This window comes from Rhineura floridana, chromosome 2 (assembly GCF_030035675.1).
Source record: "Rhineura floridana isolate rRhiFlo1 chromosome 2, rRhiFlo1.hap2, whole genome shotgun sequence".
Taxonomy (NCBI): Eukaryota; Metazoa; Chordata; class Lepidosauria; order Squamata; family Rhineuridae; genus Rhineura; species Rhineura floridana.
In genome coordinates, this window is record NC_084481.1 from 164053776 (window position 1) to 164077705 (window position 23930).

Below are 23930 nucleotides of genomic sequence, written 5' to 3' on the forward strand. Positions count from 1 at the left end.
GTCAAAGGCTTTGCTGTAATCTATAAAGCACAGAGTGATTTTCTTCTGAAATTCCTTGGTCCGTTCCATTATCCAACGTATGTTTGCAATATGATCTCTGGTGCCTCTTCCCTTTCTAAATCCAGCTTGGACGTCTGGCATTTCTCGCTCCATATACGGTAAGAGCCTTTGTTGTAGAATCTTGAGCATTACTTTACTTGCATGGGATATTAAGGCAATAGTTCGGTAATTACTGCATTCCCTGGGATCCCCTTTCTTTGGAAGTGGGATATATATTGAACGCTTCCAGTCTGTGGGCCATTGTTTAGTTTTCCATATTTCTTGACAAATCTTTGTCAAAATTTGGACAGATTCATTCTCAGTAGCTTGTAGCAACTCTATTGGTATGCCATCTATTCCTGGTGATTTGTTTCTTCCAAGAATTTTAAGGGCAGCTTTCAGCTCACATTCTAAAATTTCTGGTTCTTCATCATATGGTTCCTCCGTGAATGAATCTGTCATCCTGTCATCTCTTTTATAGAGCTCTTCAGTGTATTGCTTCCATCTTCCTTTTATTTCATCTCGGTCAGTCAGTGTGTTCTCCTGTTGATTATTCAACATCCCTACTCGTGGTTTAAATTTCCCTTTCATTTCTCTAATCTTTTGGAATAGGGCTCTTGTTCTTCCCATTTTGTTGTCCTTTTCTATTTCTATACAATAACTATTGTAATAGTTTTCTTTGTCCCTACGTACTAGTCGTTGTATAGTTGCATTTAGGGTTCTGACCGTGTTTCTATCTGCTTTTGCTTTTACTTTCCTTCTCTCTTTAACCATGTTAAGAGTTTCTTCAGTCATCCATTGAGGTCTTTCTCTCTTTTTAACTAGAGCTATTGTCTTTTTGCATTCTTCCCTGATAACGTCCCTGACTTCAGTCCATAGTTCTTCTGGTTCTCTGTCAACTAAGTTTAAAGCCTCAAACCTGTTCCTTATTTGATCTTTATATTCTTCTGGGATGTTATTTAAATTGTATTTTGGCATTATGAGTGCTTTGTTGTTCTTCTTTAGCTTTACTCTGATTTTCGATACTATCAGTTCATGATCTGTACCACAGTCTGCTCCTTGGTCTTGTTTTTGCGGAAAGTATGGAACTTCTCCATCTTCTGTTTCCAGTTATATAATCAATTTGATTCCTATACTGACCATCTGGTGATGTCCCCGTGTACAGTTGTCTTTTTGGTTGCTCAAAAAATGTGTTGGCAAGAAACAAATCATTGGCTTCACAGAATTCAAAAAGTCTTTCTCCTGCTTCATTTCTATCTCCTAAGCCCCATTTCCCCACAATTCCTAATTCTTCTCTGTTCCCTACTTTTGCATTCCAGTCCCCCATGATTATCAGCACATCTTGTTTTGGTGTGTGATCAATTTCCTCCTGTACTTCTGCGTAAAATCTCTCCAATTCTTCTTCTTCTGCATTCGATGTTGGAGCGTAGACTTGGATGATGGTTATGTTAATAGGTTTTCCATTTAATCTCATTGATATCACTCGCTCAGACCTTGCGTTATAGCTCCTAATTGCTTTTGCTACATCACTTCTCACTATTAGAGCAACCCCGTTTCGTCTTGATTTCTCATTTCCTGCATAAAATATTTTGTAGTTGCCTGATTGAAAATGTCCCATTCCCGTCCATTATAATTCACTTACACCAAGTGTTGTAATGTTGATATGCTCCCTTTCTTGCTTGACAATTTCTAACTTTCTTTGGTTCATGCTTCTCACATTCCATGTTCCTATTGTGTGCGTCGTACAACTCCAGACTCTCCTTTCGCATCTGTGCGCATCAGCCTCTGGGCTTCCTTTCAGCTTTGACCCAGTTGTGTCATTACTCACAGCACTACTCGTACTTGTCCTTTGTTCTTCCCCAGTAGCTCTGTGAGTGCCTTCTGACCTGGGGGGGTCTCATCTTCCAGCACTATCTCGTGTTGCATTTTGGATACTCTGTTCATAGGGTTTTTGTGGTAAGAGATATTCAGAAGTGGTTTACCATTGTCTTCCTCTGAGTCTGGTTTCTCAGCTTTGACTATTCTGCCTTGGGTGCCCCTGCTAGGAGTCTAGCCTCTTGGACTAGACTCCTGATGGCATTGCTCTCAGCTTCTTCAGCACTCTGAAACCCCCTCACCACGTTAAGGTGTGCATCCTAAAGGGGGGCTTGTTACCTAGGAATGCTAATTGTGTGAACAGGCCTTTAGGCTATTGTTATTACTTATGCTATATAATTGGTATATATTGTATGAGAGCTATTAAAAATGAAATATTCCTATAATGCAAAGACTTGTACTTGCAAATATCTTACATCTTGTTTCTTAACTATCCTGTACCTAACATGCCATTATTTGATGTTGCCGTCTGGGCTCCTGCTGGGAGGAAGGGCGGGATATAAATTAAATAATAAATAAATAAACTTGTGGTGTGTTTCATAGAACATATTGGTTAATACCAAGTTTTTAAAACTGCTTGCTACAGCTTCTTCTGAAGTGCTTAGTTAAACCACTTTTTATTTAGAATTTGTATGAAATGTGCTGTGTGTTAATACTCCTTGCTTGCAAAAAGCAACTGCAATTCAGCAGATTTATTTCTGGAAGTCCTTGGGAACAGTCCCCCCTTTGCCTGCTCCCCATCTCCACTGTTCCATAGGGAGTAAGTCAATAGGGGAATATACGTACTGTACTGCCCTCCATCTGGCTTCATTGTTTACTGTCTCAATGAACTGAAACTGCTGATGTGGCAGTTCCCATAATAGTGTTGTTGCCTTATCAGACTTTGCACTATGGTGGTTCTTTTGATAATGTAGAATTTGGGGTTGTTTGTATTAAACAGATTATCTCCTGGCTCTGATGTCTATGTCACCGTTTCATCCATTGCTTTAGCAAGATCACAGCAGTGTCGTAACTCTCCCAGCAATTTGTCATCCTCGAGTGAAACTGGCTCTGGTGGAGGCACCTACAGGCAAAAATCTATGCCTGAAGGGTAGGCTGTCATGTGTTAAATTTTTTCTGTGTACTGTTTGGTTGCTTTTTGAGGGGAGACTGGAGAAAAAAGTAAATTGGTATTTAGTTCCTTATCAGCTCTTGTTAAACTCAGTAGGCTGGTTCACACAACACTAGACTATGTTTTTTTGCTATGTGTATTAGCAGGAAGAAGCACGAATGAAAACTTATACACTCGCACTTCCCCTCTCCTTCCCTCTTCTCCTTCCAAGCAGCTGTGAGAAGGACTTTGCTAGCATTTACTTTGTTTCTCCTATTTCTGGACTGTTGTGAGCAAACCAGAAATCTTGGTTTGAAACAAACTTCAGTTAAACAAAGCAGCTTCATAAGCCATTGTTTGAGGTTGACTTGCTTAGTAACTGACCAGAGTTTGTTTTAAGCACAGTCTTTGGTTAGTACATAAGAGCAATCAGTAGGAATGGAAGTAAATGCTAGCAAAGTCCTCCTAGCCACTTGGGGGGAGGAGATGGGAGGGAGAATCACATGAGTCCACACAAGAAAAATAATGGGTAGAAAGAGGATTACTGCCAAGTCTTTTTTTCTTTAATCCTTTAATGAAAGTATTTAAAAGTTAATAAAAATTGCAATGGCAGATGGCTTGGAGGTTGTGGAGAATATTATGGCTGAGCTCATAGCATTAATGTCTTTCATGTATTTTTCATACCATTTTTTCTTTAATAATTTATTTTCGGTATCTAATTTCTATCCTGCCTTTCAGTCTATACTAACCTTCTTGGCACCTCACAAAGAAAGAGCAGCCATTAAAATATAAAAACATTTATTTATTTTTATACATATATATATATATATACACACACACCACCCTTCATCCCAGAAGGAGCCTGGAGTGGCAAACAAAAACACTAAAAGTACTTTAAAACATGTTAAAATCAAAAGACTTTAAAACATATTAAAACAAAACATTTTTAAAATATTTTTAAAAAACCCTTTAAAACTTCTTAAAAAGCAGTTCCAGTACAGACACAGACTGGCATAAGGTCTCTACTTAAAAGGCTTACTGAAAGATGAAGGTCTTCAGTAGGCACCAAAAAGATAACAGAGATGGTGCCTGTCTAATATTTAAGGGAAGAGAGTTCCAAAGTGTCGGTGCCACAACACTAAAGGTCTGCTTCTTATATTGTGTGAAACAGACCTCCTGATAAGATGGTAACTGCAGGAGGCCCTCCCTGCAGAGCGCAATGATTGACTGGGTATATAAGGGGTAAGACGATCTTCCAGGTATCCTGGTCCCAAGCCACATAGGGTTTTATACGCCAAAGCCAGAACCTTGAACTTGACCTGGTAGCTAATGGGCAGCCAGTGCAATATTTTCCACAGCGGGGTAACATGTTGGCAGTACCTTGCCCTAGTGAGCAGTTGTACCGCTGCATTTTGCACCACTTGCAGCTTCTGGACCAACCTCAAGGGCAGCCCCACCTAGAGCACATTACAGTAATCCAGCCTGGAGGTTACCAATGCATGAACAACAGTGGTCAGGCTATTCCGATCCAGAAATGGCCATACCTGTCTTACCAGCCAAAGCTAGTAAAAGGCACTCCTAGCCACTGAGGTCACCTGGGCCTCTAGCGACAAAGATGAATCCAGGAACACCCCCAGACTATGAACCTGCTCTTTCAGTGGGAGTACGATCCCATCCAAAGCAGCCAATTGACCAATTACCCGAACACAGGAACTACCAACCCACAGCGCCTCCGTCTTGCTAGGATTCAGACTCAGTTTATTGGCCCTCATCCAGTCTACCACCGAGTCCAGGCAGTGGTCCAGGGCTTGCACAGCATCTCCCGATTCAGAAGTTACAGAGAAATAGAGCTGGGTATCATCAGCGTACTGCTGTCACCTCACTCCAGATCTCCTGATGACCACTCCCAAGGACTTCATAAAAGTGTTAAACAGCATTGGAAACAAGTTAGTACCCTGCAGCATCCCACAGCACTACTGCCAGGGGGCCAAGAACTACTGTAAACCAGTGCCGCCAATACCCATCTCACCAAGTTGGCTCAGAAGGATACCATGGTCAATAGTACCAAAAGCTGCTGTGAGATCAAGTAAGAGTAACAGGGTAGCACTCCCCCTGTCCTTCTCCCAATAAAGATCATCCATAACCAGGCCTGAACCCACATTGTAATGGGAGAATATGATCTGTTTCATCCAACAGTACTTGCAATTGCTGTACCACAATCCTCTTGATCATCTTCCCTAAAAAGGGTGTATTTGCAACCGTGTAGTACTTGTCACAAACCAATGGGTCCAGGGTGGGCTTTTTCAGGAGCAGTTCGATCACAGTCTCTTTCAGAGTGGTTGGGACGTGTTGACCACAGTCTGGGTCCATTCACCCATACCTCCTTGGCAAGCTTTAATAAGCCAAGAAGAGCAAGGGTCGAGAGGACACATTGTGGGCTGCATTGTCACAAGCACCTTGTCCACGTCATCAGGCTGCATCAACTGAAACAAATCCCAAAAAGTTACAGCAGACATTACACTAGGGACTACAGATGTGGATAGGGCATCAAGATTGCTACGGAGGTGAGCAACTTTACCCTTGCAAACAATTCACAGTGGGCTTCCGAAGAGTCTAAAACTCCATTTCCTGGAGTTGATGTTAACATACGCCAACAATACAAAAAAGCTCAAATGGACAGCTACTTGAGGATGCGATGGTGGCAGAGAAGTGGGCCTTCTTCGCCACCCTCACTGCCACACAGTAGGCATGGTTATGTTGTTTTAGTCATTCTCAATCATATCTTGCCCCACTTGCTCTGTAGCCGACGTCAGCCTATTTCATTGCCCTTAGTTCACTCGTGTACCAAGGTGCAAACTGGGCTCCACAATGCCAGAGAGGGCATTCAGGGGCAACCGTGTTAAGAACCTGATGCATCTAATTGTTCCACAGCCTGACAAGGGCTTCAGCATAGTCACCTGCTACTGGAAACTCCCCCAGGACATTCAGGAATTCAGAGGATTCCATTACACTCTAGGGACAATCTTAATCTGCCCACCACCCCTGCAGGGGAGGATTGGACCCCTAATCCTAAATTTCACCAGGGAAGTGGTCTGACCATAACAATGGGGTGACATCCAGCACCACCATCTCCAGACCACCCTTTCCTTCATTGCGAGAGTGTGCCCTGCCCTATGTGTCAGACTAGTGACAACTTGAGACAATGCCATGGTCACCATGGAGGCCATGAAGTCCCAAGCCGGAACATCCAGTAGAGAAAGCCATATCCAGAATAGGCATTGTATTCAAAAGGAATAACATTGTTTCCACAGATTGGTTTGATTAGAAAATTGTAAAAAATTGTAAAAAAAAATTGATTGACATAATTTTGGACAAGAGACCCCACAACCAAACCTTGTTTAATTCTTGCTTGTTTCTTTATATATCTGTCCATTGATTTTTACGTTATATAATTCTAATATATACTGTGTTCTTTTATGCGGCCAGTTCCAAGAGTAAGATTTTATATGTATGAAATGGCTTTGAGGTAATTCTAGCTGATGACTATATGTGAAAATACTTCAGCAGGATATATCTTATGATGTTGAAATACTATGCTGCTCAAGACAGTCCTATCAACAGATTGGTCTGTCCAGGTCCCAACTCCTGAAATTGTCTTTTGAAAACGATAATGTATTTTGACAAATTATTGTCACCTTTAGTCCCCAATAAGCAACATTTCTCTTTGTCCATCTTCCCTCGCCCACCCCCCAGACACTGTGGATGGGAAATGTACTGAAACTGGCCCTGTATGCCTTTATGCTTTGTAGTTGTCAGACTGTGAAAAATACCGTCATTCTTGGCTGACCACAGATACTGGAATCGGACATTAGAAAGCAGTTGTCCCCCACATTCTTTATTAACTCTAGTTTTGAATGGGAGTCCTATAACAGTGGTGCACTTTCAAGATCATGATGGCAATCTTGCATGCAGCCACAATGTCAGAATCTGAAAAAGCATATTCTTGATGGATTTGGTAGAATTCCTGGCTATGGCCATTACTTGAAAGTCCAGATTTTTCACAAAGTTGCAAATTTGAGTAACCAAGGGATACCAGTAATAATATCCCTAGTCACCAGGCCAACCAATCTTCATTGTTGCTGTTCCCTGTTCATCGTCTTGTCAACTCACTCTCATCCTATCTCTGACTATGACTATTAACCAGTGCTGAAGCTGTGATCCACAGAGGGATTGCATAATTGTTAAAATGAATGATAAATTTGATTGCAACAAACATTTCTGAATGATTTAAGTGATTGGAATCTAGTGGTTACAAAGTGTACCCATTTTTAAATTGTTAGCATGAAGGAAATTAGAGTGCAATTGTTTAATACAAGTGGCAATCAAAAACCTTGGAAAGTAGTAGTGAAGTGACTAAAGCAGACAGCAGAAATTCACACATGAACAGCCACTTCCCAAAAGCATTTCAGTATTATGCAGTGGTGTGTATATTTACTCAGAAATAAGTCCCATTGTGTTCAATTTTTCTTCTAAAATAATGAGGCTTTTTTGTTAAAGATTTTGCCTGGGACTCCTGCTTTCAAATAGTACAGCTTGATGGTCTGTGAGCCAGGACTCAGATTTTGACTGATTGGTTCCAAGCAAAAGTACCACATGAAACAATGTTTTTTCTAAAAGCTTTTTATCTGTAGTGTATATGGAAGTATGCTGGACATCTGTAACTTTCAGCTTATGATGTGTTAATTTGCTTTTAAACCAAATAATTATAAATCAGCAGAACACTTACTTTAAGCATACAGTATCATGAAATTTTGTGTGAAATCTGAATCCTGGTTAAGGAATAGTAATAATAATAATAATAAATTTTATTTCTAGGCCGCCTATCTGGCCGCACAAGCGGCCACTCTAGGCGGCGTACAAGATAAAGTAAAATACAACATACAAACTACATAAAAACCCAAGAACTACAATATAAAACGAAACCGAACCCACCCATAGCTAAAACCAATGAAACACAAAAGAAAAAACAAACAAAAACAAAAAACAAAATAAAAGACAAAACCCCAGGCCACCTCAGCCAGCCGGCTTATGTATCCCTCCAAAGAGGGACAGGTGATGGAAATTAGTCACAGCTGGCTGGGTACCTGGGACCTGGTCCTGCAGGAGGCACGTCTGCCAGGCAGCAGTCCCACTGGGAAGGGTGGTGGAGGTGGTGTTCCAACAGCAGCAGCAGCAACAGCAGGCTCTCCTTCCCTGGGTGGCGATGTTCTCCTTCTTCCTGCAGGCACTGGGTCTCCCAGGCCACCTCAGCCAGCCGGCTTATGTATCCCTCCAAAGAGGGACAGGTGATGGAAATTAGTCACAGCTGGCTGGGTACCTGGGACCTGGTCCTGCAGGAGGCACGTCTGCCAGGCAGCAGTCCCACTGGGAAGGGTGGTGGAGGTGGTGTTCCAACAGCAGCAGCAGCAACAGCAGGCTCTCCTTCCCTGGGTGGCGATGTTCTCCTTCTTCCTGCAGGCACTGGGTCTCCCAGGCCACCTCAGCCAGCCGGCTTATGTATCCCTCCAAAGAGGGACAGGTGATGGAAATTAGTCACAGCTGGCTGGGGACCTGGTCCTGCAGCAGGCACGTCTGCCAGGCAGCAGTCCCACTGGGAAGGGTGGTGGAGGTGGTGTTCCAACAGCAGCAGCAGCAACAGCAGGCTCTCCTTCCCTGGGTGGCGATGTTCTCCTTCTTCCTGCAGGCACTGGGTCTCTTGCAAGATCTAAGGACTGTCAGTTTACTATAATCAGTGCCTGTTAACCCCAGGAATTCTGGGTTTTGGCTGGCCTTGCTATCAGTTATAGTAACTAGCTTCCCATCCAGCACCTTACTGCCAGCCTTTTCCTTGAGAGAAGATGAGGTGGTTTAGATAGTCTTTCCTCCTGTCTAGTTGCCCTGTATTTCCCAATGAAAAGGCAGGGCAAGGAAGCACACCCCATTGGACTTTGCTGGCTAGTGGCGCGTTGCACATGTCACAAATGTCACACTGGTGTTTTAAAACTCTTCTTGTGATCACCCCAAGTCATACATCCACACCTGCAGGAGAGAGTCCTCTATGAGATGGAATTGCATCTAGCCTAACACTGCTTCTGGACACAAGATGCTCTCAGATATTACACAACTAGCTTGTCAGATTATAATACAATTGCCTGTGTAAACTTCCTTCAAATACACACTGACAATGATGATCAATTGAGATGTCCTGCACTGATATTTAGAATTGGTTTACCACCCCAGTTCAGTGGATCAACAGTTCTTTTGCTACCATTTTGGCACTAGCTTACGGACTGCTAGGATAATTCCACACTTGTTACTGTCTTTCTGTGGTATCCCTGGTATCTGTGGTGCTTCCATCCAAGTGGAAATATGAACTATCTTACATACTTTTCCTTCACCAAAGTCAGGAGTAAATATCTTTGATAAACTCATGTTTTTGCACCTGCAGTGGACCCAGAGCAGACACTTATTCAGATTGCACCACCACTGTATGCAAATGTCAATTGCCTATCATACAAAAGTGTGTCAGTCAGGGTGCACCCCCTTGCAGGATTTTCACATTTGGAAGGTCTACTGAGGTATTCCCGATCTCTATGTATGGATGTGAAAGTTGGACAGTGAAAAAGGCGGATAAGAGAAAAATCAACTCATTGGCAATGTGGTGTTGGAGGAGAGCTTTGTGGATACCATGGACCACGAAAAGGACAAATAATTGGGTGTTAGAACAAATTAAACCAGAACTGTCACTAGAAGCTAAAATGATGAAACTGAGGTTATCATACTTTGGACACATAATGAGAAGACATGATTCACTAGAAAAGACAATAATGCTGGGAAAAGCAAAAGGGAGTAGAAAAAGAGGAAGGCCAAACAAGAGATGGATTGATTCCATAAAGGAAGCCACAGACCTGAACTTACAAGATCTGAACAGGGTGGTTCATGACAGATGCTCTTGGAGGTCGCTGATTCATAGGGTCACCCTAAGTCGTAGTCGACTTGAAGGCACATAACAACAACACCACTGAGGTGAGGTGTGTTGGTATTTTTTTGCTGATAATCCTTCAAGTGTGATGGAATCATTCTGTTTTGTTGTTGATGTTAGCTCTGAGGCCCTTGGGCTAGCAGTGAAAGAAGTGTCTGTTGTTCAAGTTCCATCTTTCAGAGTCTTCTCTGCGCAGGAAGGGGCATCACAAGATCACATATTTTGTATTTGGGTTAGTTATTACCGTAATCATTTAGATTTTGGTTTTGGCATACACTTAGCTGTTGGTAACATAATCCACATACAAAGGATGTTTGGCAGTTGAAGTATATTCTTAATTCATAATCCTAAAAAGAAAAGTCAGCAGCTTCCACAATAAGAAAAGTGTAACTTTTTTTTAATCCTTTGTATCAGAAGTACATTGTGCACTTGTGGCTTCTTGGTGTAAAGAGATGTTTGTTGTACATCACATTTTCCATGTATGGGATTAAAGAATAATTCTTTTCCACAGATTTGGAATGAGTCGAAGATCCCCTGCCTCCATTGACAGACAGAACACAGATACTAGCAGCAGTGGCAAATCCACCCCCAGTTGGCAGAGAAGCGAGGACAGCATTGCTGACCAGATGGGTGGGTAATCCCTTCTGCAAAAATTAAATGGTGTTCACCACAAGGTGACTTTGGCAACCTCTTCCTCCACAGCAAGTATAGCTTCTTAAAAGAAGCAAGTCCATTGTTTTTAATGTTACCCCTGTTAATAAGAATTAATTATTACATATGAGGAATACTGTATTCAGCACTTTGTATCCTTGAGACCTGGGAACATTATGTGATGTAAAAATAAAGTTCTCTGGAGAACTGATCTGTTATAATGGCTCTATGCCTGAATTACCTTTTTAAGAAGCTGTTGTGCAGGTACACCTATTACTTCGCCTTGCTGTTTATTTGCCCTCATCTCTCAGTACTGCATCAGCTTAATTTAATTTTTACTTTGTTTATAGCTGCTTTTGTGATGCTCCCTTTTGAAGAGTGCTATAAACAGGCAAACTGGTTGTTTGATTGTTGTAGATATAAATACCCCCCATGTACAGATTTTTAAAAGTGAAAAAAATAAGTGAAACAAAACCTATAGTTCAATGAGAATCACTTTCCACTGTTGTGTATATTTTCAGTGTGCTGTGCAGTTAAGTAGTTTGCTGAATGCCAAGGATCTGCATTGTTGAAGACATTTCTTCGGCTGAGTTACATTGTTAAGCCCTGATTTGAAGTTTCAGCACATAGACCTGTTACTCTTCATTTGTAACTGCTGTGCACTGAAGCAATGACATGACACTAGTAGATCCTGCTGAGGCTTTTGCATTAATAGGAATTTTACTAAGGGTTCATTCATCTTGGCAGTGACACTGATGCAGTGTGACAAGCTTTAGTCAAGGATGCTACTGTTGAGAGTGTGGCTTCCTAGTTAGCCATACACACATGCATCCATGCTGTAGGGTCTAGGAGGGAGGTCTGTTGCATCAATCAGTTCTCAGGTGAAACAAGCATGTAACATTCTCTAATTACTGTGGGGATGTAAGCAAAGAATAATAGAAGCTGCAGGTGAAGATATTTGGGTTGGATATTTAAAAATAAAACCACAGGCTTTCTGAGACAACATCAATCAGATTTAGAAAACTAGGATTTGACACAGACCAGACCCAACTTGTGTATAGGGCTGTCTAAGTACTTGGAAGACCAGATAAGACCTTGAACAAAAGTTACATTGCTTATGATGATATCTTGCAAGGCAAAAAGGCTCTATGACTTTCTAGGATACTTCTGAGTTAGACTCTCTTTCCTATCATCCTATGCATCAATAATTGACAGCTAGATTAGTGGGGGGGGTTACTCCGTTCTCTTAGGTTATTTGAATGCTGGAAAAGGGCATAACTAGGGAAACTGAAGATGCTGAGCACTTACTATCATTCTTATCATCACAGCAGACTGCTACTGGGTAAATAAGGTAGGCTTTAAGACAGATTGAAGTATTCAGTGAATGCCTCAGGAGTTCAGGAAATGAAATATGATTCTCAGATTCAAAAGATACACTTTTGTTCTAGGAACTTCAGAGACTCAGTGAGCTGTGCCTTATTATTAAAGCCATATGGTAATTCCCCATCCCCCACATCTGCTTAACAGGAAAAACCTGTGATTATACTGATCCCTAGTTTCCAGTTTGGCAGAATACTTTAATCACATGTGTTTTTATACTGTTGAGATGGTAACAATACGTGTAAAGTTAGCCTTATTCAGAATTACTTTTGCAGACCCACTGTTGTGTGTTGATGTTGGCACTGAACATTGCTGCCAAAATATTCTGCTCTGGAAAGTAAAATGCCCCAATATCAACTTGAATAAAATGGAACAGGTATAGGGGGAAATGTGGTTTTGGTGTGAAGAGGCGTGTCATAGGTAGAAACCTGAGTGCAGTGCTATCAGTCCCTTTTTGCATTGTTTCCTGTTTTCAGGCAGTTAATAGTACACACTGTTATACACACTCTTAGAAAATTAAATTGTCAAATCTAGTAATGATGTAGTTCAAAATAATTAAGATTCTTCAGCTTTTGACAAGCTGTATCAGGTCAGCAACTTTAGTTCAGGAGGTGAAGAGATGGCATACTCTCCTTTTGGTTCTCAGACTCTTGATTCTCAATGTTTTAATGCCGAGCAGTAGATAACAGGAGCTTCCTGAAGGCAAATGCTGTCTTCCATGCTGTATTGCAGAACCAACATGCCATCTCCCTGCAGTGTCGAAGGTGCTGCCATCCTTCAGAGAGAGCCCCACTGGAAGACTGATGAGGCAGGATCCAGTAGTCCACTTGTCTCCCAACAAACAGGGCCATGTAAGTTCACTTTCAAAACTGTTATTTAAAGAGTTTTGCTCTTTCAGTAGTTCTTCAAAGGTAACATTATACAGCTACGAGAGTGGCTGTATACTATAGTCAGCATGGATTTTTCGCATTCCGCAATGTGAAATTATTCCAAGCTACACAGGAAGTGGATTGGACTGTGAAAGACCAACCCAAATTGTGCTTGCATTTTGACAAATTTGTAGGGCAGTCTAATATCTCAGAGATGAGGTCAGGTGTCTTGCTCCCCTGGTGCATTCACTACAGCTGCCCAATTTTCTTGCTTTTTAAAGTTTGATAGAAATATCTGTGGGCTATAGGTACATTCTTAAACCACAAGGTTTTTTGCATATTAGTGAATATATTTTACATTCCCTGAGCTATAGTTCTACGTTGGAGTATGGAGGCAGCACCGGTAGAGCTGGCCTCATTATTTAAGAGCTAAAGGCAGCTTGAAGATAAAGTTTATTAATGGAAACATTTTGCTGCCAACTTAAAAGCAGGGTTTTAGATTTGTGGGAACCTTGATTATTCTAGAAATAGGATTCTGTTCAAATTCCTCTAGCTAGTTCAATATTCTACATGCAAGATTTTGGTGACCTACCAACATTTTTACAGGGTAAAGTTGAGCGGTTTTGGAATTAGTCCTCAGATGTACTTTTAGCACTTTATTATTATTATTATTATTATTATTATTATTACATTTATATACCACCTTTCCAAAGTGGTATGCATATTTCTCCCTCTCCATTTTATCCTCACAAAACCCATAAGGTAGGTTAAGCTGAAGGACACTGACTTGCCCAAGGTTACCTAGTGAGCTTCATGGCTGAGTGGGGATTCAAACCCTGGTCCAACACTCTAACCATTACACCTCTCTTGCATTTTCCATTGTAGTTTTCCCTGTCTTGCTGTTTTAATTTCTGTTTTGAATATTTTTTGCTTATATGTCCACAAGTCATGGTAATAAACCAGGGTTTACTGTAAATGAGCAGTGTACTAGAGCATGCTGCTCATTCAGTCCTACTTTGCTTCACCCTGGCTGGAGCCAGGAGAAATAACTCATAGGGCTTATTTATTAAATGTATATCGCCCTCCCCTTCTTCCCAAAGGGAGCTCAAAGACTTGACTTAGTGTTACATGCAAACTAGTGCTTGTGGTTTGTTTCTCTCCAAACAAACAAAGTTTTGCTTCTGCTCATGGTGGATTTGGAGAAAAACAAATTGCAAATGTTAGTTCACAAGTGACACTAAACCAGTTCTCATAGTTGTTTCTACTGGCTCCATGCGGGATAGAGCAAAGCAGGAGCCACTGAGCAACATATTCCAGCACACTGCTTGTTCACAGCAAGCCATAAACCATGGTGTAACATGACATGCAGACTTGCTCATAGTCTTGATTTCTAACCCCTTATGGTGTCTGACTAACTAAGCCACATTCTTGAAAGTGCACAAACGCTACCCTTTTTCACAGTGTGGAGAGAATGTGGCATTGCCAGATTTCTGATGGAGAGGGAACTAACACAAGAACTAGGAATTCTCCCCAGCCATTGAAATCTTTAAAGGTGATAGGTTTTCCCTTTAATAACTACATAAGATCACACTTTTATATTTGAATATTTCCTTAACTCTCTCTCTCTCTCTCTCTCTCTCTCTCTCTCTCTCTCTCTCTCATGTGTGTGTGTGTGTATGAGAGAGAGAGTACACATAACTATTCTATACATTTACCAGCATAACATAGTTCATCCATATGGATTCTTATATGATAAGCTGCTGCCAGCTTAACTACTTCATTAATCATGGCCTCCTGCTGAGAGGAAAGGCAGGATATACATCAAATAATAAATAAATAAACAATAAAATAAATGAATTTACTGTAACTTGCATACAGCTTACAGTGATGATTAGGATATAATTTGCTGTCCAAAGCAAATAGTTCTGGCAGACATGGGACTAGTGATCAGTAGCTCTACAGTATAGAAAAATCCCACCCCCTTATTCAAGATGCAGGGGGACAGGAAGCAGAAGATCTTTTGGCACCCAGGTTGTGCCGCATACCATGAAAAAAGATGCAAAAGTTTCACTTCAGATTATAAGAAAATTCATGAAATACAGGGAATGTTATTCGTTCAATGTGTTCTGTTCCCCTAACATCTAAAATGTCAGAATTCAGTCTTAGAATCCTTGTGGACTTGTAGATTTGTTTGTTTTAAAATATACTACATTTAAATATGAATATATTAAATTTGTGTGGTGATGAATTTAGAGTGGACTTTCTTGCATTTGAAAGCAAATTTATGAAGCAAAATTGTGGAAAGGAGTGTTTCGTTTATAAAGTGGTCCATTGATGGGTGTTTCAGGTTCCTAATTCTGTGGCTTAAGTCTTTAGCTGAGTATTTGTTCATGAATGTTGTTCTTGTTAATTTTAGATATCAGCATACATACATTTGATCTTCATTAATGTACAGTTGCTCCCATTTTATGTCATTTCCTCCCCAAACCTTGAATTTAATCTACAATTTTTCCTTTTCCTTTTCCTTTTGGTAGTCTGATAGCCACTATTCCAGTCATTCAAGCAGTAATACACTGTCCAGCAATGCATCTAGTGTCCATAGTGATGAGAAGTGGTATGACAGCGGAGATAGGACTGAGTCAGAGCTGAATAGCTACAACTATCTTCAAGGTACTTCTGCTGACAGTGGTATTGACACCACCTCCTATGGCCCCAGCCACGGCAGCACAGCCTCCCTGGGCAACTCAGCAACATCTCCCCGATCAGGACTTGTAAAAGAGAAAGTGGCACCACTATGGCACAGTTCCAGTGAAGTAGTCTCTATTGCAGATCGGACTTTAGAAAAAGACAGCCACATGATGGACAGGAAGACAGAATCTTCATTAAGCTTGGATATTCATACCAAAAGTCAACCAGCCTCCAACCCTTTAACAAGAGAAAGCAGTGCTTTTAACCTTAGTGATGCTGTTTCCCATGCAAGGTAATTTTCTTTTAAATGATGATTGATGCCTCTTTCTAGATCTTTCTGCAGACATGAGGAGTGGGTGTTACGAATAATGACATACCCATGTTTTTGGCAGCTAGCTCAGCACTTTGAAAAGAGGCACAATGCAGAGAGTTGGAAACGGAAAACGAGTTTGGCCTTTCCATTTGTGGATGGGGGATCTCTTCTCTTTATTGTAGAGGGTCTTGGAGCAGATGGGCATCTGGATCAGAGCATAGTAGCAGTATACAGTATGTTACGCTGTGCATACAATGTTGCAGATGTATACAGCCAATGCAAATATGACACTCTAGATTCCTTAACCACAGAAGCAGGGTTTGAGAGCAGGCTACAGGATTACATGTTCCATTTCCTCCCTCTCTCTCTCACACACAGACCTGGATGACTAAGGTCTAAAAAATTCTAGAGTTTTATATAATGGGAATTATTACTATGGGAGCTTTTGGGCTTGCCCTACAGGGCTACCCCTCACTGGTTCACACATAATGTTAAACCATGGTTTAGCATTAAGCATATGAGCCAGAAAGAGACCAAACAAACCTCAGACCCACAAGCTCCCATCTCCTCCTCCTACAGAACCAGAAGAAGTTGGCATGTGCTTTCAGTTTCCCCTAATTCTGGCTTGTTATGTGTGAACCAAAGATTGTGGTTTCTAAACAAGCCAACTTCAAACCATGGGTTATGAAGCTGATCTGTTTAACTAACCAGAATTTTAATCCACAATCTCTAGTTGTTCTTATTTTTTAATTTATATATAAAATAATTTATATACTGCCCTCTCACAAATCATCAGGGTTGTGTACAGCAGCAGCAGCGGCAAGAAAACCTTCTAAAGCAATATAGAACAATCATTATAATGGCTGGTCACTCAAGAAAATTTTAAATAGCTGCATAGGCCTGTTGACATACTGTAAATGGTTAGTATGTAACAGCAAGTCAGGATTAAACCAGGTGAAACCAAACACTAGCAAAATGCTTCTGGTTAAACATAAGAACATAAGAAGAGCCTGCTGGATCAGGCCAGTGGCCCATCTAGTCTTAAAAGCTGAGTGAATGCTCAAGATTGCCATAGCAGACTGTGCAATTCTTGCTTACACACACACACCCCTTTCCTACATAATAGTTTTGCTGCAGGAGCACAGCAATGAGAGAAAACAATGTACTAATTAGTCTGCACAATCCCTCTCTCTTACTAAGGTTGATGCTAAGATTAGTTTAGGACTGGATAGGTCTCTTGACATTTAAAGTCAGGTAGTTCATGTTTCTATGCCTTGGTTTCCAGCTGTGCTTTTTTTTAAAAAAAACATTGTCACCCCAAAAAATGCATCTTTCCCAAGTGACAAAATGCAACTTTTAAATTAATTGCGCTTGGTATAAGCAAGTACATTTAAGTCAAGCTTTGTCTTTGTTATGCTTCTCTCCCAGTACCATGGGTTCCCGACATTCTGCCAGCCCCATTGTTTTCACCAGTGCCAGGAGTTCACCAAAAGAAGAGCTTCATTCTGCCACTTCTCCACAGCTTGCGCCTTCTTTCTCCTCTTCCTCCTCTTCTGGGCCTAGGACTTTCTACCCACGCCAGGGGGCTACTAGCAAGTACCTGATTGGATGGAAAAAACCTGAAGGGACAATAAACTCTGTGGGATTTATGGATTCAAGAAAGTAAGAGCATTTTGGTTCTATTTGGGTGGATGCTAATTTTCAGCATGAAGAGGCCTCTAAAATGCATAGCAATTTCGCTCATGAAGAACCCTTAAGAAGTCGTGCAATGATTTAAATCAATTAAGGGAATTGTACAGCAAAAAAAACCTCTTAAAAATTCTATAGAAACGTTGCCTTTGTCTCTTGAAGTGTATTATTAGTGTGTTCAAATAATTGAATTAAAACTGTAAATTAAAAACTTTGTTCAATCTCTTCAATTGCAGATTTTCCCTATGGCAAGATTTATAAAATGAACTCAGAAAACTGAAAACTCATCAATAGTGTTTAGGATTCCACTCAGCCCAGTTTTAAATATATTAAGAGGAGGATCTTTGTTTAGAAGAATTGGCTTTTGGTAATAAAGACTGAACTGAAGATAGAGGTTTTTCAAGTCATGGTTAGTCAGCAATCCACAAGTGTTGTCTTGGCTTGCTTATCAGCCATTATGTATGGTTTCTACCAATCATCTCCTCTATACAGAGAGCTCAGGGCGGAGGTGTGTCTTATCTCATTTGTGTTAGGAAATGGGGAAGGTAAGACATGTTCCTGATTTTCTCCAAACCACAACACACAGCACCAGCAGAATCTGCGTTCTGCTGGGCATCCTACACATTAGAGCTGGTGAGTAGATTTATAGGCAACTCCTTTTAGTGAAAGAGAAACTTTCCACCAGATAATGCCAATAACCCCTCAACTGGATGCCAAGGGGAATGCTGGGGAAGTGGGGGAGAGATCACAACATCAATGTTTTGCAGATATGGGCTTTCAACTATGTTCAGAAGAGTTACTTCTGTCGTGTTATTCCAACAGGATTTACCAATTAGTCTTATAGTTCTTGTAGATAAAGAGCTATTCTGTTTTATGCCAAGGATTGGCATAGCTATATGGAGAGCCAAGATCATATTTGAAGAGTCAGGATGAGGGTTCATAGAGTGCCATCGTGGGGAAAATGAATTAAGGTCAAAGGCTAGCCACAGTGCGAGCCTTAAAGCAAGAAAATGGGGCAAACTAGGGTATAGATTGACCAAAAAGGGATGTAATGTAGATAGTAGTATCAAGACTGTGTTCTCAAAAAGGCATGTGGCTGGGATGCTGGCTTGGTTCTAGGGGCAGGACAGAGCAAGACAAGAGTGTGATAACCCAAGACAAAGAAAGCGAAGTAGCTAGCACCAAAGCCTCTGTAAGGCTGCATACACACCACACATTTAAAGCGCATTTCCCACCCATCCACCCCAAAAAACCCACAATCCTGGGAACTGTAGTTTGTTAAGGGTGCTGGGAATGTAGCTCTGTGAGTGGTAAACTACAGTTTCCAGGATTCATGCAGGGGGTGCTTTAAATGTATGATGTTTATACAGCCAAGTCTTAGACAGTTCCTGATAATTATACAGCAGGTGTAGGGAACCGGCCCTCCAGATGTTGCTTAAGCAACTCCCATCAACTCCAGCAAGTGTGGTCAATGCCAGCAATGATTGGAGTTGTTATTCAGCAACATCTGGAAGGCCAGTGGTTCTCCACACCTGCCATACAACTTGACATTAGGCAGTAAAGTGATAGTCAGATTTCAGTTGCCTTAACTGTGTTTATGTGGTGGTGATAGAGTCAGGCTTTCTGCTATTATGATGAGTTTATTATTGATGCATAGAAAAGCCAATGTTCCTAACAGGTTTATTCCTTAAAACAGGTATTCCTATATATGGGTCTGTTATCTAAACACCCTCAGTCCCTCCACCCATCCAAGTGCCCACTTTCTATCTAAACCTTTTCTGAACTCTTAAGGATGTTGGAAGGGTCTTGTCCCAGACACATCTGATTCCTAAATGTTTATCTTCCTTTCTTTAAAGGCGTCACCAGAGTGATGGTAATGAAATGGCACATCCTAGATTGCGTGCATCAGCCAGAGATCTTCGTGCATCACCAAAGCAAGCATCTAAGTCAAATATTGAGGAAGAATTGAAGAAGCTGATAGATCTAGACAGCCCAACACCAGAGTCTCAGAAAAACTTTAAGGTATGTGTTACCAAATTGTGTTGCAGTGCTGAGAAGTGGGTGTCAATGGCAACTAGCATGGAAGAGCATAGCTCCATCAAATTTTAGCAGGCCTATGACTGCTGAGCTTATGTCTTTTTATGACTAAGTATAAACAACTTTAATGTGTGAGATTCAAGTTGTGTAATTAACAAGATTTGGCCCCAGAGTATACCTTAACGTTCTTAAAGAATTGCCGTAACTTCTAATTGCTTTCCAGGACTCAGTTTAAAGTTTTAGCTCAGATCTTGCATGGCTTGGAACCAAGTTGTCTTAACAGTTACTTTCCCCCAACTACATTACCCTGAGCCTAGAGATCTGCCAAGGAGCAGCTGCTTGCCTTTTAAAGGTGGAATGGGGAACAAGGAATAGGGTGTATTTGGTGTTTACCCCTCACCATGGCATGAACTATCCAGAGAAGTGTACTGATTCTTTATTGAGCTTAAGGAAGTTGGCCTTTTACCTAGGCATTTCTGAACTAGCCATATATTTAGGGGATTTGTTTGTGTGAATTGCTGGTTATTTTTGTTTAATGATTTTGTATTTGTATATTGCTGAAAAGGAAGGGTATACACTATTAAATAAAGAATATTCACAATGCAAAGCTGAGTAAAACCCAGTTACTGAATATGTACTACATTAAAAAGTGCCTTTATGGTTGAGCACCAGACAGAATATACTCTGGGAAGGATGTTAATGTTTTCTGTTTTAAAGAGCTTCTATGGTACCCTGCATTACAGCATCTTAGCGATATCTTCTGGAAACTTTCACAGTCTGATGATGCAAAGCCTCTGATAGCCTGTGAATTTTCCTCATGAACAACAGTGTTGCCACTGGCTTGCTATGGTTCTTGAAGAGTTTTAGTTAGGGAAGGCTTCACTATATTAGCAGCTGCAACAATTGTACATCATATTTCTGCACTGAACTTTTTTATGGAAAAGCAATGTCATAGCGCTAATGCAATGTTGAGTTCCAAACACTGCCTTTATTCACTTGAGTGGCTTTTCCACTTTTCTTAATAGCATGCAGACAGTGAGCAGAACTTTTCTACAGAATCCGTGTCTCATTTCATAAGGGCCAAAATGGCTTCCCAAACTTTAAAATGAATACACATGCAAAATAAATAGATTCAGAACAATTCCTTAAGGTTTCACCAGAAGTACTAATGACTTTACCATCTTTAAACATCCACTGAATAATCTTGAAGGAAGAGCCTTGATTTTCAAGACCTCTGTGTTGAAAGCCACTGCTTAACAATGCAAGCTTGTCAGAGTCTAAATGGTTTCTACAGCAACCACGCAGAAGAGGGCACTTGCAACTTCTTTCTCTGCTTGTCAAAACCCAAAGAGGCTTATTAAAACTTGTAAGTATGAGGTTCCATATACAGATTGTTTTTCGCTGTTGTCTTTGAGACTCAAGCAAAGGCAAATTGCCATAGACAAATATTCCCCTCCCCTTCCCCCCAAACTGCCTACTGGCATTTTGAGGGGAAAGAGGAACAGCTTTCTTGTGATTCGTCAAGTAAGAACTATTGTCTTTTCACAAAATCCCATATCACTTAAATGATTGTCCTAGTAGTTGTTAGTACATGTCTGTTGTGGAATTCTTCATGATCAATGGACCCTACTCTCTCTCAAGTAATTTTCCTTGTTGAGATGATAGATGATTTCCACTCAGTTAAGCAAATCACCTGTCAGAATTCTTGAATCCTGACAAAACTGTTACTATGATTGCCTCTTCTACTTCTTAATAGACAAGGGCAGTAAGACAGCCCTTTCCCAGCTCCTTGAAAGAGTTTATTAAAATGCAACATTTGCATACTCTCAGTGGCAAGCTTAGCCATTTTCTGAGAGGACATTTCTTTCTTTCTTTCTGAATCACTCTTTTATATAATTTTCTTCGCTTCCGTTTTATCCAGTGCAGGGGAGAGGTCATGCTGCTCGTTGCCTGCAGTGTGACTCCTCTTTTGGCAAAGGGCTTGCAGACTGGCTAGAAGAAAAGAAGGAATTTTTATTCTCCCCTCACCCCAAAGACCCCACCACTTTGGGCAGCGGTAGCAAAAATAATAACAGTTAAAGCAGTTGCAGCAGTGGCGTTTAAACATGTGTGCATGTGTCATAAGAACATAAGAAGAGCCTGCTGGATCAGGCCAGTGGCCCATCTAGTCCAGCATCCTGTTCTCACAGTGGCCAACCAGGTGCCTGGGGGAAGCCCGCAAGCAGGACCCGAGTGCAAGAACACTCTCCCCTCCTGAGGCTTCCGGCAACTGGTTTTCAGAAGCATGCTGCCTCTGACTAGGGTGTCAGAGCACAGCCATCACGGCTAGTAGCCATTGATAGCCCTGTCCTCCATGTATTTGTCTAATCTTCTTTTAAAGCCATCCAAGCTGGTGGCCATTACTGCGTCTTGTGGGAGCAAATGCCATAGTTTAACTATGCGCTGAGTAAAGAAGTACTTCCTTTTGTCTGTCCTGAATCTTCCAACATTCAGCTTCTTTGAATGTCCACGAGTTCTAGTATTGTGAGAGAGGGAGAAAAACTTTTCTCTATCCACTTTCTCGATGCCATGCATAATTTTATACACTTCTATCATGTCTCCTCTGACCCGCCTTTTCTCTAAACCAAAAATCCCCAAATGCTGCAACCTTTCCTCATAAGGGAGTCGCTCCATCCCCTTGATCATTCTGGTTGCCCTCTTCTGAACCTTTTCCAACTCTTATAATATCCTTCTTGAGATGAGGCGACCAGAACTGTGCACAGTATTCCAAATGCGGCTGCACCATAGATTTATACAACGGCATTATATCGGCTGTTTTATTTTCAATACCTTTCCTAATTATCCCTAATTATCCCTAGCATGTTTTAACAACCCTGAACGATTTAGTGTCGTCTGCAAACTTGGCCACTTCACTGCTCACTCCTAATTCTAAGTCATTAATGAACAAGTTGAAAAGTACAGGTCCCAATACCAATCCTAGAGGGACTCCACTTTCTACAGTCCTCCATTGGGAGAACTGTCCATTTATTCGTACTCTCTGCTTTCTGCTTCTTAACCAATTCCTTATCCACAAGAGGACCTCTCCTCTTATTCCATGACTGCTAAGCTTCCTCAGAAGTCTTTGGTGAGGTACCTTGTCAAAAGCTTTTTGAACGTCTAAGTACACTGTGTCCACTGGATCACCTCTGTCTATATGCTTGTTGACACTCTCAAATAATTCTAATAGGTTACTGAGACAGGACTTTCCCTTGCAGAAGCCATGCTGGCTCTGCTTCAGCAAGGCTTGTTCTTCTATGTGCTTAGTTAATCTAGCTTTAATCATACTTTCTACCAGTTTTCCAGGGACAGAAGTTAAGCTAACTGGCCTGTAATTTCTGGGATCCCCCCAGAGGCACGGAGGAGGACCTGAGGGACAAGTTACATATTTTAGTTAGCAGATCAGCAATTTCACCTTTGAATTCTTTGAGAACTCTTGAGTGGATGCCATCCGGGCCCAGTGATTTGTCAGTTTTTATATTGTCGATTAAGCCTAGAACTTCCTCTCTTGTTACCACTATTTGTCTCAGTTCCTCAGAATCCCTTCCTGCAAATGTTAGTTCAGGTTCAGGGATCTGCCCTCTATCTTCCACTGTGAAGACAGATGCAAAGAATTCATTTAGCTTCTCTGCAATCTCCTTATCATTCTTTAGTACACCTTTGACTCCCTTATCATCCAAGGGTCCAATCGCCTCCCTAGATGGTCTTCTGCTTTGAATGTATTTATAGAATTTTTTGTTGTTGGTTTTTATGTTCTTAGCAATGTGCTCCTCAAATTCTTTTTTAGCATCCCTTATTGTCTTCTTGCATTTCTTTTGCCAGAGTTTGTGTTCTTTTTTATTTTCTTCATTCGGACAAGACTTCCATTTTCTGAAGGAAGACTTTTTGCCTCTAAGAGCTTCCTTGACTTTGCTCGTTAACCATGCTGGCATCTTCTTGGCCCTGGCGGTACCTTTTCTGATCTGCGGTATGCACTCCAGTTGAGCTTCTAACATAGTGTTTTTAAACAACTTCCAAGCATTTTCGAGTGATGTGACCCTCTGGACTTTGTTTTTCAGCTTTCTTTTTACCAATCCCCTCATTTTTGTGAAGTTTCCTCTTTTGAAGTCAAATGTGACCGTGTTGGATTTTCTTGGCAATTGGCCCTTTACATGTATGTTTAATTTAATAGCACTGTGGTCACTGCTCCCAATCGGTTCAACAACACTTACATCTCGCACCAGGTCCCGGTCCCCACTGAGG

The 23930-nt window shown here is 41.1% G+C and overlaps 1 protein-coding gene across 8 annotated transcripts in view; it reads left to right on the plus strand.

Annotated features, from left to right (window-relative positions):
• Positions 1-23930, plus strand: part of SIPA1L1 (signal induced proliferation associated 1 like 1) — a 240839-nt gene that overhangs the window by 204970 nt on the left and 11939 nt on the right. For 6 of the 8 annotated variants that reach the window (XM_061611187.1, XM_061611186.1, XM_061611188.1 and 3 more), the window contains 6 exons: positions 2855-3004; positions 10537-10655; positions 12789-12907; positions 15460-15905; positions 17355-17588; positions 19472-19637. In XM_061611187.1, the coding sequence (XP_061467171.1) occupies positions 2855-3004; positions 10537-10655; positions 12789-12907; positions 15460-15905; positions 17355-17588; positions 19472-19637 (1234 nt within the window). The remainder of the gene's footprint in view (positions 1-2854; positions 3005-10536; positions 10656-12788; positions 12908-15459; positions 15906-17354; positions 17589-19471; positions 19638-23930) is intronic. The other 2 variants (XM_061611192.1, XM_061611193.1) reach the window with 2 other exon arrangements.